Genomic DNA, 17969 nt, shown 5'->3' with positions numbered 1-17969 from the left:
CACACATTACAAATTATTTTGCATTTTCCCTCCAGCCAGGAACAAACTGGCAAAAAGCAGTTCCTTTCAATTCCTCCTTTTCAGCCTTTTGTGCCATAGTACTATAATGACAACCAAATATTTTCTGCCATCTACTCTCGGTATAAAACTTTATGTTCTATCTCTACAACCATCAAAGAACGTTAAGGATACTATCTCCACACTCCGAAACAAGAGCAGTAAAACCTGAGATTCTAAAGGTTCCGTTAGTTAGCTTGGGAACTATTTTCTAGGACAAAAATTAAGTTTGATTCTGCTCAATAAAACGAAACTTGGGGACCCTGTAGGGATGGGCCAGCAGATAAGAGCCCCTGTGTTGTGCTTTCAGAGGACTCAAGTTTGGGTTTCAGCACCTAAGTCAGGCAGCTCACAAACACCGGTAACTCCAGCCTCAGATGATCGAAAGCCATCTTCTGGCTACTATGGTCACCTGTTCTTATGTGCACATTCCATGCATAGAAACATAATTTAAAATAATCTAAAAATTTTTTAAATGTCCATTATTTTATAATATATTGCATTGCAGGAGGAATGCCAGTTTACTGAGTTACAACCCGTTTTGCTTCTTTCTCTAGTTTTGTTTTTTCAGTTTATTATGAAAACAATATATACTTTTTACATTTTTGCCCCATAATTCCCCCAAATTTCATCCTCGTTTCCTCCAAGTGTGGATAACACTAACATTTTACTGTGTGTTAATTTCTCAGGTTGGATGATCGATGCTGACAGCAGACCTAAATTCAAGGAACTGGCTGCTGAATTTTCCAGGATGGCTAGAGACCCTCAAAGATACTTAGTTATTCAGGTTAGTTGTTTTGACACTGCATTTAAAACTCTGAACAATAAAGGTCTAAACTTTAGAATTTTGAACACATCCAGTAATCAAGTGGTCATGTGAGACAACTTATGAATTCGTGGATCTGAATATGGTTCTATTAACTGAGACATAGCAGGCTTGGAAAGACAAATGCTGCATGGTCTCTCTCATATGCATAACCTACCTACACAGATACATAGATAGGTATGATATATGGCACAAAACTGGAAAGAGACCATTTTGAAGGAAAAAGAGGTTCTGATGGGAAGCTTAATCAGGATAAGAGGATAATAGAATACATATGACATGGGAGTAGAAAGACGATTTGGGAGAAGAAAGATATGACCAGCCAGGGGAAGGGAGTACAAGAAGATGATAAACCGAAATAACATATGTACGAAAATGCTATCATAACACCATAATCAAACCCATTACTTCATTAATTTTAAAAGTAAATGCAAATTGTTTTATTGGGTGAGGTGGTTAGTATTCAAGCAGTAACTTAATTCAAATGAATAGATACCGATCTAAACTAAGGAACAAACCAAAAGATATTTTTCATTCAATACCCAAAATCCAGTGAATCAGATCATTTAATTAATATAATAATTTCTCTGTGGTTATTTTTACCTGGAGCATACACAGTTGTAACTTAAATATTCTCATTTATCTTTCTTTACTGAAAGGAAGCCTTATCTTTAAGTAGATTAACATCAAGACAAAAGCCAGACTTTAGAAGAAAATGACTTTAAATCATTATCCCACATATTAACATTGTTTTAACCAAAACTGTTTACCACAAACTGACATTGGTTATCAGAAATAACAAACTTCGGGGAAAAAAATTTAAGAAATTAATTGGACAAAGTTTATTAATTGAACAGAGGTTTAATATCTCTTCCACACCTACATGTCCCCTATATGTCACTGTGCTATGATTTTTAAATGCCATCATTTTGACAAGGATGCCGTTATACTATAAGACAAACCATGGAGGTCTGAGTCCTGACTCAAAAGCAAACATAATAAATAAAAACTGATAAGTCAATTGCAGTCTTGTTGCCTATTCTTAACCCATACACCTCTTTGAAAGTGAACTGTTATTCCTAAATCTGAAGTGGGTTTTACCACCCTTAAAACATGTACAGTTCCTGGCTTCATTCTCCTGTTGTTGTTGCTGCGTTTACCACATTCTTCTTGTATTCCATTTCTTTGGAATTTGGAATTTTTTAAAAAAATCTAACCATGTTACAGGATTCTTTTTGGCTGGTAGTTAAGCTAAGGCTTTTTTTTTTAAATAAGCACATAGATTTTCTACCCAATTGTTGTTCTATTATATAAACTTACTATTGAAGCCATATATTATGAAGGGAGCAGTAACGGTTTGTGCATTTCTCATGGGCCATCTTGCAGGGTGATGACCGTATGAAGCTTCCCAGCCCAAATGACAGCAAATTCTTCCAGAATCTCTTGGATGAAGAGGACTTGGAAGATATGATGGATGCTGAAGAATACTTGGTTCCCCAGGCTTTCAACATCCCTCCGCCCATATACACATCCAGAGCAAGAATTGACTCCAATAGGGTAAGAAGTAATTGCTTACAAGTACCATGATATTTCTGAGCAACTGCTTTGTATAATACATTGATTGTAAAGAGTTAAAGCTTCTATATAACGATGCAGCTAATTACCGTAATTTCTCTATTAAAAGCACACTATACAGAGAAGACATACCAAGCTAACATGGACATAATTAACTTGGGAAGTTAGGTGTGAGCAATACGGTATGTGCCCTGTGATATCACCATTTACAAAGAAATCATCTTATTCATCTTAAATTAAACAAGCTTTGATTTCTAAAAACCAAACCAATAAAAGTTTTTTCATATGGTAATGAAAATGCTTATATGTTAGGCTTTCTACTGTTCTTTGCTTAAAATATAATATGCCGTATTGATGAATACTAGTACAACCTTTTTCACTCATTGAAGAAACATTTTCTCTGCCCAGTGAAATACAAACACTGAAGAGTGTATGAGCCTTTAAACCACATCGATCATATTTAGAAGCCCTGTTAATCTTTCCTAAGATGTTGATTTAAGTTTTAGCAGAAGCTTCTGAGAAGAATTTACAGTTCAAATATTAAAACCACTTTATGTGACTACGAGTTTTTCACTAAATGCTGTCAAACCCATCTGTTTATTTTTAAAGACTCACTTATCCTGACTGGAGAGATGGCAGTAATGAATATGGACTGCTTTTGCATTAGACTTGAGTTCAGTTCCCAGAATCCATGTCAGACAGGTAAAACTCCAGCTCCCAGGGATCCAATGCCCTCTTCTTGACTCCGTGGGCAGCTGCACTTATGTGCTCAAACACATATACACATAAAATAAGTGTACATTCATTTTAAATAAAATGAATCTTAATTAAATATTTTAATTAAACAAAAACTCATTTGTCATCCATTCAATATGTCAGTGCCTCAACATATGAAATGTTAGTATGCATTATAGATTCAAGGAATTTCCATGTAATTCTTGCTTTCAGTACGTATACAGGCACCCTGATAGCAAGTAACTAAAACCAACCTAGATCCCCATCAACAGATGAGTTGATAATGAAAATGAGGTGCATACACAAAATGAAAGGACATACATCATTAAAGAGTTACAACATTGTTTTTCTTTCTCTAGTTTCAATTTCCTCGTAGTTTTCATTTTTTTATAGTGGGTAAGTGAATTCAATTTTGTCGGTATTGAAGTTACAAGAACCATAAATTTTTAAATAAGTGAATAAATGAGTGAATTGGTCACAAGAGTATAAAACTCTAGGTGAAGCAGAAATGCTCCTGAATGGCCATTCTAACTCTACGGAAGCCGACTGACGTGTTTGGAGTTTACAGCTCCAAACAAGCTGTATATATTTACAGAGGTAACTAGAAGAATATAATTTTATTCATTTTGCAATATGTCCAGGTTAATGAAAGAGCTACAGGGACACAAGCTCTACATTCAGCTTGGCAAATGCTACAGTAGATTATGTCTTGGCCATTATCAAATGCGTGGATATAATAACTTTAAAGTTACACCGAGTTTTCTTCTATGCCTAAGATGTAGATATGTCAGTTATGTGTTTTCCGGGAAGCAACTTTTCCCCCTTAGTCTCTTTATCTCAAAACATTGTCACAAGAAGGATAGCAAAATGTCCAAGCTCTGTTGGCCATAAGCTTAAAGGAAACCTCAAATTTCTGGTCATTTCCTAAAATGGAAGTAACTTTATTTCAGATTGACAGCAATAAAGAAACAATACCTAGACTTTACTTTTCAACACATGTATATGTTAACAACTCTCAATCTTTATGACAACCAAATGACATTATCGTATTATTACCACATCTTAGAAGAAATCTGTCATATAGAAGTGACATGATTAGACTGGAGTCCCGTGACTACTCCAATGTACTTGGACTTTAAAAGTAAAAGTTTATTTATGTGATACATTTGTTATTCTTGGCAAGTTATTCAAGTAACTGGTACTTGTCAGTAGATGTCACTCTCAATTTTCTCAGAAAATGCTACGTATATGGCTCACATCTTTTCAACTTCTTCCTCCATTTGAAAGCTTGATTGTATGAAGGCAAAGTGAAACCTGGCACAGGGGAGGCTGAGGCAGGAGAATTTTGTGAATTCAATGTCAGTTGAGGGTAGTAGTAGTAATTCTAATCCCTGCCTCACTAGATAGTAAGATCCTGTCTCAAAAAGTAAACAAAAGAAAAACAAATAACAATAGGGAAGGGAAAAAGAAAGGAGGAGGGTAGGAGGAAAGGAGCAAACATTAAGCCCACATTTTTTTTCAATGAAAAAAAATATGTAATTGCAACCCAAAATGAATTTTTTTTCTTGGTCCCAATAGGAACAGATAACTTAAAGGTTTAAAATGTTAATTCATAAGCCAGGCAGGGGTGGTACATGTATTTACCAACCAGTAGGGAGACATGGGGAGGCAGATCTTAGTTTGAGGTCAACCTGGTCTATAGAGTGAGTTTTAGGACAGCCAAGGCTGCACAAAGGAAACAAATCCTGTTTTGAAAAAAAAAATTAATTAATAAAGAGATTGTGATTATCAGTCTTCGTGGAGGTAGACAGTATATGGGTTTAACAGGTGGTGCTTCCCATGCTCTCTATATAGCGAAATGACTGAATATCACTATTGCATTTATTGTTCTAAAAGACAGATTCATCACTTTTCATTTCAATAATCAACTTTCAGGAAGAATTTCATTTCCTTTTTTAAGATTAGTTTTATTTTATTCATTTTACATCTTTGTTGTAGCCCCGTCCCTCCTCCCCTCCCAGTCTCACCCTCCCTTCCCTCCTCTCCCCTTTCCTTCAGAAAAGGAAGCTCCCTGCCCCATCCATCACAGCTTATCAAGTTTCATCAGTACTGAGCTGGTCCTCTTCCCCTGGCCTGGCAAGGCAATCCAGCCAGGGGGGAGTGATCAAAAGCTGACAAGTGAGTCTGTGTACAATGCACTCCCCACTTCCCTTACTAGAGGACCCACATGAAGCCTAAGGTGCCCATCTGCTACATTTTGTAGTGGGCCTAGGTTCTTGGTTGATGCTTCAGTATCATCAAACCCTTCTGGCCCCTGGTTATTTGGCTCTGGTGGTAGTCTTGTGGAGCTCCAGAACCCAAACACCAGGAAACAAAATAACCCGATTAAAAACGGGGCACAGAACTAAACAGAGAGTTTGCAACAGAAGAACTTAACCAAAGCTCAATTTCTTTAGTCATCAGGAAAGTACAAATCAAAATGACTCTTAGATCTCATCTCACACTGGTCAGAATGGCTAAGATCAGAATCTCAAGCAACAGCACATGCTGGCAAGGGTGTGGAGAAAGAGACACAGTCCTCCATTGCTGGTGGGAGTGTAAACTTGCACAACCACTTTGGAATTCAATCTGGCACTTTCTCAGAAAATTGGGAATAGCTTTACCTCAAGAATCAGCCATATCTCTCCTGGCTATATGTTCAAAAGATGTTCCACCATAGACACTTGCTCAACTATGTTCCTAGTAGCTTTATTCACAACAGCCAGAATCTGGAAACAACCTAGATGACCTTCAACCTTCAACCGAAGAAGGATAAAGAAACACATTTACACAATGGAATACTACTCCACTATTTAAAAAAAAATGAAATTTTCAAGCAAGTGGATGGAACTAGAAAGGATCATCCTGAGTGAGGTAACCCAGACCCAGAAAGACACACATGGTATGCACTCGCTTATAAGTGGATTTTAGCCATATAGTACAGGATAAGCATATTACAAGCCACAGACTCAAAGAATACAAGTAACATAGAGGATCCAAGGGAGGATTCATAAATCTCACTTGGAAGAGGAAATAAAATAAACAGAGGTCGTGGCTGAAGAAAGGGAACAAGGTAGGAGAGGGTATGGAGAGAGTTGAAGAGGGTGGAGAACAGACCTGAGGAGAGAGGGGGCAAGAGGACAGAAGTCCTATAGAGAAAAGAGAAACTGAGAGTGAAAGTATCTCTGTGACAGTCTGGAGACCTAAGTCAGGGTAGGCTCCTGGGAGAATATGAGGGGTACTCAAGCAGAGATTACTAGCAGCAAAGGCCATAGAGACTGAAGAGGACACCCACTAACTACACTAATCTCCTGGCACAGAGAGAGGAATCCCAACCCACCCACAGAAACTTAGACCCAAAATGTACCCTACCTACAAGATATGCAGGGATAAAGATAGAGCAGATAGAGCAGAGATTGAAAGAATGCCCAACCCACAGGAATGCCAAACCAGTGCCTGGCCCAACCAAAGACCCACCCTGTTGGAGAGTGCCAACCCTTGACAGTATGAAAGATGCTTTGCTAAACTCGCAGACAGGAGCCTGTCAGAGTTGTCCTCTGAAAGGTGCTACTCAGCAGCACCTCAGAACAGATGCTGAGACTCACAGTCAAACATTAGGTGATGCATAGGGTGTCTTGTGGAAAAGCAGGAGAAAAGAGAAAAAAAAAAAAAAAAAAAAACCCGGAGTTTCATTTCTTAAATGTCAAGACAGCAAGAACTAAAGTGTGGTTCTTCTTTTTATAAGAATTCTCAAATATCCCGTTCTTGTTCATTTTAATTTATAATGGTTAATGCATGGGATTCTTAATGACAGATTGAGCTAACTAAACAGAAGTAGACAAAGGAGGAATCACATGGGGAAATCCTTGACCTTTAGTCTTTCTCTCTTGTTCTGCATTTTGATTTGCTACCTGCAAACTCTTGTTTAAGTTCTCCGTGTCTGGAAAAAGAGTTGCACTTAATACCACTTATTTAGGAGTGTTAATTTTTTTAAGTGTGTGTGCGTGTGTGTGTGTGTGTGTGTGTGTGTGTGTGTGTGTATTCGCGCACACCACACATACCAGCATGTATTCCACGTTACACCTACGGAAATTCAAGGATACCCTCAGATAGCGTCTTTCCTGTCCATCTTATTTCAAACAGGATCTTTTGTCCACTATCGTGCATGCAAATCCAGCTGGCCTGTGATTCCCCTGTCCCCAGGTCACCTCTCAGTTTAGCAGTGCTAAAATTATAAATGTGTGCTAGTGGAGCTGGCTTTGCATAGGTTCTGTGATCCCAACTCAGACCCTCCATGCTTTTACAGTAACTAATTTACCTACGGAGCCATCATCTCCTCAGCCCATTAAAAAAAATAAAAAAATTTAAAAAAAAACCTTAATCATTTATATTACTCTAATTTTAAGTTTCTGGCTTTATGTAACTCTTATTTCAACTTATAACATATACAAATACTATTTTCATCCTTGTCTTCAATGCTGTTGTATTATTTGTTACCTCAATTTTAGTTTCTGTGGTCAAGTTATGTTGTTAGGGACTATGCTAAAGAGAATAGGAATGGAATGTTTATAAATATATTTGATAAACCTTTAGTACCAAGTAAATACTCAGTTTTTAAATGCACTTTTTGAATATACATTTTACTAACGTTCTGCCTCTCTCTACAGCATTAATTTCTCATTTTTAAATTAATACAGCTGTACCCATCTATATGAGTGACAGTTAAATTAAGCATTAAATTTTCTCTAGTAACAGACAAATACAAATTAATCTCTTTTAGAATGGCACGATTTTTATTTTTACTTGTTTTATTTCTCAACATAAATACTGATAGTTTCTTTTTTTAATTTCAAATTTTTATTAATGACAGCTTATTCACTTTGTATCCCAGCTGTAGCCCCCTCCCCATCCCTTCCCAATCCCGCCCTCCTTCCCTCTTCTTCTTCTATGTCCCTCCTCCAGTCAAGTGACAGGGAAGGTCCTCTTCCCCTTCCATTTTCTTTTTAGGTTTGCCACTCATGACAAGCCTGTTGATGTGTTCACTCTTTTATTCTGTGTATGTCTCCTGACATCAAACAAATTATTAAAGCAATCTCGTACGTAGTGTGTTAGATTGCTTTAAATTTCACTTGTGGTTCAGCAAGGTAGCAACTGGATACTTCACTTACCATTGAACCTGATGACCTGAGTTGGATTCCCATACCTTCATACTCGGTAGAAGGAGAGAACTTGTTCTTGCATGTTGACCTTTAATCTGCACACACGCACTGTGACTCATACATGTAGGCACACCCAAAATAAGTAAATAAATGAAATGTAAATTTTTAGACCCATATGTTTTCGGTAAAATTGTAATGTTAAGACAATTAGCAATCTAATTATGCAATGCTGACATTTGTCCAGAATGCTAGTAAAAATAGATACAAGAAATACTAGAAAATTCTCATCCAATCTATAGCTGATGCTGTTGTTATTATTATCTATCACTGTACAATGATCTTAAATACTTTTATCAAAATAATGTGCCCATAAGCATCTACTCTAATATTAGGTAAGTAGGAGAACTTTTCATTCAACTTCTGAAAACGTTAGTTCTCTTCATTCATAAAACAAAAGTGTCTAGGGCAGAGTCACATACTACCTGTTATTGGCTGAACTTCTACTTTCTTTCTCTTAATAAAATTATTAAAGGAAACCAAATTGCAGGCTGGAAAAAATTGGCTCATTAATTAAGAGCACTTGCTGCTACACTGGAGGACGGGATTTCAGTGCCAGGCCCCTACCTCAGTCTTTCATAAGCAGCTGTTATTCCAGCTCCAGGGAATCTGATGCCTCTGGCTTCCACAGGCCCCTACACTCACGTGCACATAAACAAGTACAGAACACACACACACCTCTAAACATTTAATAATCATAGTAATATAAATTTATTAATTAAAATAAATTGGAAATCAGACATGACAGAACCAATCCAGGGTATGCCGAGCTTGGTGGTCATGTCATTTAATAGGGCTTGTGCCATTTTCTTTAAGTCATAAGGATGCTGAACTGAATCATGTATAATCTCATGTTAAAATTACTTTGTAATAGATTGGCGTCTTGAGAAATTATATCCTAGACATATGTGTGTATTTTATTCTCAGGGTAGTTTTAATTGGAAAACGGACCAAAGCATTTTGAGTTACCTCAGTCCACAACGATTTTCCATCAGTGACTGGATGTAGGAGAGAAGATCCCACTGACAAAACTTACGGAAGCATCTCATAGCTAGGTGACACAGAGGGAAAGCACTGGATGATATAACAAGGTTACTCTTGTTGCAATTTACCAAGGATCAATATTAATTCTAACAGCAACTGCTTCTTGATGATAAATGATTGTAGTCTCAAGGTATTGGTTTTACATTTTGTCCAAGATCTATCAAGGTTCCCTGCAGTTTCTCCTTGACAAGGTGCTTGAGGTTTTGTTTTGTTTTAATCATCAAGCTTTTCTTATTAGAATCTGTATTAGCAGCTACCTTTTTGTCTCAAGTAGTCTTTACCCAACAGCTAATCCTCTTAAAATTTTCAGTATATTATAGTCAGAGTAAACAAATCAACACAATTGAGTCAGAATAAATAAATTGATACATTTGAATAGTTGTTGCAAGCTTGGCACTGTGGTGAGCAGTGAGAATAGAGTTGGGAGAAGATGTTCTGTGTTCAGAGAGTCACGTTCTTGTTGAGGACATTATATTAGAAGAGAAACATCAGATAGCGTAGAGAAAAGATAAAACAATCCAAATCAAGATAAGAAGTTAGAGGAAGCCATTTTAGCCACATCTTTGTGAAGAAAGAGTATCAGGCTCAAAACAGGGTCAGATGGGAAATGAATCAAACCCAACAAAGGCCAACCTAGGATAAGGCATGTGCATACTACTTATTTTTATCATCTTAGCTTTTATAATATATTTTTTATTGTGCACGTTTGAGAACTGTCTTATCAGAGGAAGAAATGCACTTTCTTCTCTTTTTCTTGTTCTCTCGCCACTGTAAAATCTTGGTTTTAAGAGTTCCTGCTCCTCTCAAAATGTTCCCACTCAAAGCAAAGTTTTCTTTCAACCTCTGTGCAAAGCTCTTTAGAAATTCCTTTCTTCTGTTTCTCTTGCTACAGCTCTAATTCAGAGTTGGATATAGAAGAGAAGATCCCACAGACACAACTTAAGGACATATCTCAATGCCAGGACACAGGGGGAATGGGCCCAGTTGCTTCATAGATCCTACTGCAATCTCTCCCTAAGTACTCATATCAAGTATTTAGATCATTTCAAAAAGGCTCAATTTTTCTCTTTTCTTTTCTTCTCTATTTCTTCCTTCCTTCCTTCCTTCCTTTCTTTCTTTCTTTCCTTCCTTCCTTCCTTCCTTCCTTCCTTCCTTCCTTCCTTCCTTCTATCTAGTGCTAGGGATCAAATCCAGGACCTCGTGCATATTCGGCAAATTTTCTACCAATGAGCTACATCCACAGCTAGTGATAACTTTTCATGCTTATGTAGTCCTTGTTGTTGTAAATTAATTGTATGTTTTAGCCGTATACTTATTATGGCAGTATTATCTAATCCAATATTACAATAAAAAAAGAAATCAGACACTTTTTAGATTTTAAAATTGCTTTATAACTCCATGGACTGGGCAGATAATTCCACCTACACTTTCTCACAGCTCTCAGCCTGCATCCCATTCCATCTGCTTTAATCATTCTTGTCTGGACTACCATCCATCCATAATCTCAAGATCCATGTTCATATTTTTCATCTGGATCGCTCCTTTCTGTCCACACCATTCTCGGAGTCCTTCCTCCTGGATCATGCAGTGCTTCTCTCTCCACCTAGCCCACGGCAGCTTCCTCATTCCTCCTCTCTTCCCCTCTGTCTCTTTCCTGTGATTCTCCTGTCCCCAAAGCCTGGAAACCTTAGCCATGTCTACCTCCTTTCGTCTTGCCCAGGGCAAGCATTTTAATCAACCAACCACAGATAATTGGGGAACATTCCTTCTCATCCCCATGGTAACAGGTGATAGTCCAAAATTGTAGTAATATCCACGGCAGGGCAGTAACCGGATCTCAAGGCACTGAAATCTGCATTTGAGTATATAGCACCAGACCAACCCCCAACAAGTACTTTAGCTTTTTCATCTAATTTTTAATTCATTTATTTTTATTAATTACAGTTTATTCACTTTGTACCCCCCATGTACCTCCCTCCCTCCTCCCCTCCCCATCTCACCCTCCCTCTTCCCCACTAGTGTCCCTCTCCCAGCCCACAGATAAGGGAGGTCCTCCTCCCCTTCCCTCTGATCCTAGTCTATCAGGTCTCATCAGGAGTGGCTGCACTGTCTTCTTCCATGTCCTGCTAAGGCTGCTCCCCCCTCAGGGGGAGGTGATCAAAGAACAGGCCAATCAGTTCCTGTCAGAGACAGTCCCTGTCCCTATTACTTTGGAGGCCATTTGGACACTGAACTGCCATAGGCTACCTCTGTGCAGGGGTTCCAGGCCTTCTCCATGAGTGGTCCTTGGCTGGAGTATCTGTGCCCAGACTTATATGGCCCTTACATTGTACCAAAACTAATAGTATTAATGATTCATCCCAGTACATGATCATTTTGACACCAATTTCTTTCTCTTGTCTTCCATTCTTTTTCCTTTTTCCTCATCACTCTCTTCCTCCTTTCTCCTCCTTCACTTGTACAGTACACTTTTGTATTCTTTTCATCAATGGGAAAAACTTGAATGATATGAATTTTATTAGATCTCCATTCATATGGTATATAATCTTATTGTCATCATCAGTTTAATAATCATTGAACGTTTATCCTAGAAACGCCTTCCTCATTCCAGTTGACTGGTCACTGCAATTTGCTTTTCGTCACTCTGCAGCTCACACACAAAAAAAACTGCCTAGAACTTCAAGTATTATTTCATTTCAACACATGCCTTTCAAAGGGCTTATCTGTTAAAACATTCTTAGTATGGAAATTTGGATGATTTTTAAGATGTGTCACCTCTCTTAAAGATGATAGATTTTTCTCTTTTAAAATAATTTAGTATAAAATTGTATAATAATTTAGTACAAATTATTATCCAATTTAGTATAATAATTTAGTATAAAATTCATTTTCTTTCTAGGTTTTTGGGAATTATGGACCTATCAAGAACTCTTGATCTTCCTGTTTTGACATTAACTATATATTTACAACTGAGACATTTTATCTACAAACTTGACAAAGGAAAGAGACTGATAGTAAATACTAAAAGTATTTTAATAATAAGTTAAAATACATTAGTTCCCACTTATAAAATTCTGCATTCTCGTTTACATAGCAATATTCTCATTCCATAACAATATCAGGTGGTTTTTTTTTTTTTAATAACCTCAACACAATCTTCCTTCCTCTCTCTCTTTCCTGCTTCCTAGCCCTCTCTTTGTTTTCAAGTGTGTTTGTTTTCCTCTGTGAAGTTAATTTAAGGAAATCCTCTGAAGAGAAATGCAGTGTTGTTAGTGCTCGGCACTGGTATAAAGAACTCCAAGCACAAGGATTTACATCACCGTCTTATGAGGAAAAATCACAAGCAATTGTGTGCTCACGAAGAGCCAGAGCTGGAAGAGATCCAAAAGATTGTCCAGTGCAAACTTTTTCATTTCATGTATATGTAAGCTGATACTGGGCAGGCCAACATTCACACCCCCCGTGTCCTTGCTTCTCTGAGAAGGTTGCAGAGCCCTTGCTCCAATCTTGTGGATCTTAATCTAGTATTCGGTCTTTCCTTGGTCCTGTCCGTTTGTTTTGGCTGGTGAAAGCCATAGAAGTCTTGATTTTACTTCCAGTCTAATGAGATTTAGTATCAACTGGCTTAACAGGCTCCTGCTGGGAGTGCAATGAGAAGCCAGAGCCCCTGCTGCTGTTTGCCTCCTCTGTTTATGCTTCTGAGAGACTCCCTGTAATCAAGAGTTAATGGTTTAGGAAGATCAAATAGAACTGATAGAGCCAAAATCGAAGCAAAAAAGCAGGGAAAATGGTGTCTGCATTTGAACTCAGTAATGACACACTTGACAATAAAATTATCTTTACAAGTTTAGCAGAGGTATCAAAATTTCCAAATGCAAACCTAGATATAACTACTACTCATTGATCACTTATTTCTGTTCTAAGCTCTACCAAAAACTTATGCATAGATTACCCTTTACCTTCACAACACAGTAGGAAAGCAGTACTGTTCACTTTTTGGCCAAAGTGGATGATACGATGGACTTGACTTGTCTGTAGTTAGTGTTTTTAATTCTCATCCTTCGTTGGCAAAAGAAATGGAAAACCAAGCTACTGTCACCAATTAGCAATAAGTAAATGCTAAATATTCTCCTAAATATTATTGAAATGAAATCCATTAAAAGTCGGTACAAACTAATAAATTTCTTTAATTTTTGAATATGATCAGTATGTTTTTTTTCAGAAAATATTTTCAGTATGCCTTACAAAGTAATATTTCTTTTTCCATACTGTAAGAGGCACTATAGTTATAAAATCATCTTGTGACAGTCACATACATGGTAGCTGATTGATGTTCTACAGTCACAGCGCTATTTTCATACATGTCATTTTACTTTCTTAAAATAGCATTAATTGTCTAATAGCTGAAACTCCAAGCTGGGTAACTTCATTAAGAGCTTAGCTATTCAAAATCCAAAGGTGTCGCGTGAGGTGCCTCTAAGGTAGAAAGGTTCATTCCAAGAGCACCTGATGAGTGTCACTAATCACAACCTTCTAGTGTAAGATTTGGGACACTGCTAGCAGTCCTCCAGCAGTGTCCACACATGCAGTAAATACACTGATTTTCAGTGAGAGCGTGGCTTTAAAGCAGTGGTATTAATGAAGCTATCTTACACTTAGCTTTGTTAACAAGAAAGCCTAGGAACAACCAAGAGGTTTATTCTCTTTATAAATACACATCACTAAAGAAAAGCAGAACCCAAGAAGGAAACAAAGAGTATGAAGAGAGGGCTAGAAGGGATATATAGACTTATGACATTACTGAATGTTTTATCTAGGCTACTTGGATGGTTATGCTCTGGTATGATTGTCACCAGATTTATAGCTCTGTTCTGAATTACCGGAAATATCCCATCAAGAAGTTTGTTCTTTGTGGTATAGCACTCAAGCAAGCACTGTTGTCACTTTCCTCACTTCTTACATAACGGAAGTGGGACATTATCAACTTCTTTTTCAGATTTTAGAAGGGTGTGAGTGTGTAATATATATACATATATTATTGCAAATCTGCCTTTGTCTGCCAGAGCTCCCTGTCCAAGCCAGCCTGCCATGCTGATTGCTACTGCAAAGGCTTGAGAAAGTGTTGTTCTGCTTCATTCTCAATAAGTATTGATGGCACTTTGAGAGGTTCAGAATATCCTTTGATTACTCCATGAAACGGAACAGAGAAGATGGCTGTGGGTAGTGGGAGGTGGGCTTCCTCATCAGCTTTCCTTTGTGCACTTTCTGCACTTGACCATACCCTAATCACAAGCATCTTGTGTTTCAGTTCCTTCCCTTACTACCTGGGTAAATGAAGAGTTCCCTTCTCAGCTCAGAATTTGGACATATTAGAATGTTCTATAAGAGATTAAATTTTTCCTCCAGCTTTCACTGTAAATGAGTGGATTTGGACCAGCCGTTCATTACACTCAAGCAAAAGCTCAGTTGAGAGACCACTACAGCACTGTGGGAAATTTTCCAAATCCAAAGACCATAGTTGTTTCTTCAAAATATTCTAGATTGGGTGAAATAAGTACAGAAAAATCACACAGGGAAAGATATTGGAAGCTTACTCCACAACCGATTTTGTTTTGATTTTTCCAAAAATAATCATAACCAGTTTTTAGTCACATATTAATCTTTTCTCTCTTCAGAAGAAAAAAAAATGCTTAATATCCTCAACATTGAAGCGTTGAGATGTACATAATTCAGTTGAAATGACTAATTAATTCTACTCGTGGTAGTTGTGTATATCTGGAAGAATGTGGAATTGTCCAGAGTGACTGATCACCCACCGTGCAGATTATTCCTCTCTTATCTAGAGTGCTCTATAACTGCCGTGTACTTAGTAGTTTATTTACTCGCCTGAAAATACTGCGTTGGCTTTTATCCTTTGACCACTTACTTTCCTCCCTGTTTTTCTAATTTTTACTATTCATAATTACCTACCGTTCTCTGTTTTCTCCTTTGCTTTGCATCCTCGCAAACTGAGGCACAGCTGTGAAATGCTAGGACCCAGCAGCCTGCCTCAAAGGCTCCCGGGGGCTGTTCCAAGCTGGAGTGGTGCACTGCCATTTCTTTGCTGTGTTATCGTTGCTATACATCAATTCTTAGCCCTCCTTTTCAGCGCTGGCGGTCTATCCCAAGCCCTTGAGTATGCCAGGCTAATCATCTACTGCTGAGCCACCTCCACTCCCAGTAGTCAGTATATGTTAAAGAGGAGTGTATTGGCGAAGAAAGTTACTGTTGATTTGTTTTGTGTTTATGGGTATTTTCACTACACAAATGTCTATCCATTGCATGTGTGCAGGGCTCATAGAGGACAGAAGGGATATTAGGTCTCCTGGGTCTAGAATTGTCTTAGTCAGGATTTCTATTGCTGTGAAGCTATATCATGACCATGGAAACTCTATTATAAAGGAAAACATTTCATTGGGGCTGGCTTACAGTACAGAGGTTAGTCTATTATTATCACGGTGGGAAACATGGCAGCGTGCAGGTAGACATGGTACCAGAGATGGAGCTGAGAATTCTACATCTGTATCTGCAGTCAGCAGGAAGTGAATGAAACACGCTTGATCCAACAGGCTCACACCTACTATGAAAAGACCACACCTCCTAATATTTGCACTCTCTCCAAGCCAATAGCAGTCATTTTCTTTGAAACCACTACAAGAGGTATGGGTGTTTATGAGCTGTCACTTGTGTGCTGGAAATAATCGCTAGGCACTCTGGGGAAAAAAAAGCAAACTGTGTTCTGTAACACTGAGCCATGTCTTCAAGTCTTCAGTATAGAATTTTGACTTCTTGAGTTTTGAATCATCAGACTCTTCATAGTAGTTGTGGTCTTCAAGGAGCTTCCTTAGTAAGCATTGTCTATCTATCAATACAGAAAGAAGTATCTGCATTGCCTCTCTTAAAATTATGATGATTTCAGGTAAACAACAATAAAAATCTTCATTTGACAAAACAGTCATTAAGGAATCTACTATGTATCTAGTTCTTCTAGAAGACTGCATCTAACTGTGCCCTCAAAAATATTGACATATAAGCAAGTGCCCAGTGGAACACGGTGAGCAAGTGCTACATTAAAGACAGCGAGAGTGCATAAGGGATTATTAAATACAGTAAGTTTTATAATAATGGAACAACAAGGCCATTTTGCTTTCTCTTAATTTTGACAGCATTTTGATATATGATTTAAAGTAGAGATGGAAGTAATCAGAGGAATAGTATAGGAAGTTTGATAAAATTAATGGTTTTGAAATAGATCAATGGGATCTGAATATTCATTGAATAACACATAGTGAGAGGGAGATGTCAAGTTTTCTAACTCAGCAACTGGACAGATGTAAGCATTAGTGTATATCATAAGAGGGATAGAATAAGAAAAATGAATTGATATATTGGAATTTAAGTAGACATCAACATCAAACTATCAGAATGTGTGCCTAGAGCAGCAATGAAGGAGTCATGATTGGGAAGTCATATATATATATATGCCATTTACATTACTAGTCCTTTTTAGTAGCTTCAGCATAATTGTAAAGCTAATAGAGAACCAAAAAAAAAAAAACAGTTGACTAATGAGCAAAGTCAAGAAGTGAAATTCTTTTTGAAATGTTTTAAAACATACTGAAGAGGAAATGTTTATAGAAGCAATTTGGTAAACTTGTTTTTATTTCTGCTTACCTTGTTTTACTGTACAATGGGATAAGATATCTAACTGCCTATATTTAAATATGGCTCCAGTACTAGCTAGCCTGCATAGCTTGGTATGTTAGCCATTCAGTTTATTGTTCTCCAAACTGTGGATGAAGACCATATGTACCAACGGATATGTGAGGATCCAGAGCGATTATATTTATAGGACATTTTGAACAAACAACCCAGTAACTATTTGTTCTTGCTCTTCCTACACCCCAATTTCCTCCCATGACGCCCCTCCACACTCCATTTGTTCTCACTTCTTTGACTTACGGAATCAATCTCCCTCTTTCATCTCTCCAATAACAAAAGTAATTCACACTAAGACTTTGTGAACTGATAGATATGACTGGGAACAGAAAAGATGGACTAGGTTACTACATTATAGACAGTACAGACCTTTAATTCAACTCTTTCTCTTCATTGTCTGCCTGTGTCAACTCGATTTTCCTACAGATTCAAACTGTCCTTTGTCTCGTATATTAGAATTTTCCTGAGGGCTTACACCCCTATGTTAAATTATTTACTAACTACTCAAACACTTAGGATTTAAAATGTTTCAACAAAGAAGTTAATTGTCTATCGGGAATGGTTTTAGCCCACTTACAATAACAAGTTTTCTGATTTATTATAATTTGTAGATTAAATTGAGAGACTCTAAGAGACTGCCAGCCTATAGACAGTGCAGAAAGCAAGGCTATTGAAGGAACATGCACAGAATTAGGAGAAAGACTGGCTAAGGCTTGAAT

At 37.6% G+C, this 17969-nt stretch overlaps 1 protein-coding gene across 5 annotated transcripts in view; it reads left to right on the top strand.

Moving 5' to 3' along the window:
* The window catches only part of Erbb4 (erb-b2 receptor tyrosine kinase 4), a 1096075-nt gene that overhangs the window by 1052098 nt on the left and 26008 nt on the right, over positions 1-17969 (top strand). For all 5 annotated transcript variants that reach the window (XM_060368567.1, XM_060368566.1, XM_060368564.1 and 2 more), the window contains 2 exons: positions 747-844; positions 2270-2440. In XM_060368567.1, the coding sequence (XP_060224550.1) occupies positions 747-844; positions 2270-2440 (269 nt within the window). The remainder of the gene's footprint in view (positions 1-746; positions 845-2269; positions 2441-17969) is intronic.

This window comes from Meriones unguiculatus, chromosome 15 (genome assembly GCF_030254825.1).
Source record: "Meriones unguiculatus strain TT.TT164.6M chromosome 15, Bangor_MerUng_6.1, whole genome shotgun sequence".
Classification (NCBI taxonomy): domain Eukaryota; kingdom Metazoa; phylum Chordata; class Mammalia; order Rodentia; family Muridae; genus Meriones; species Meriones unguiculatus.
The sequence above is the reverse complement of the archived record's forward strand: the minus strand, read 5'-3'. Positions and strand labels throughout refer to the sequence as shown.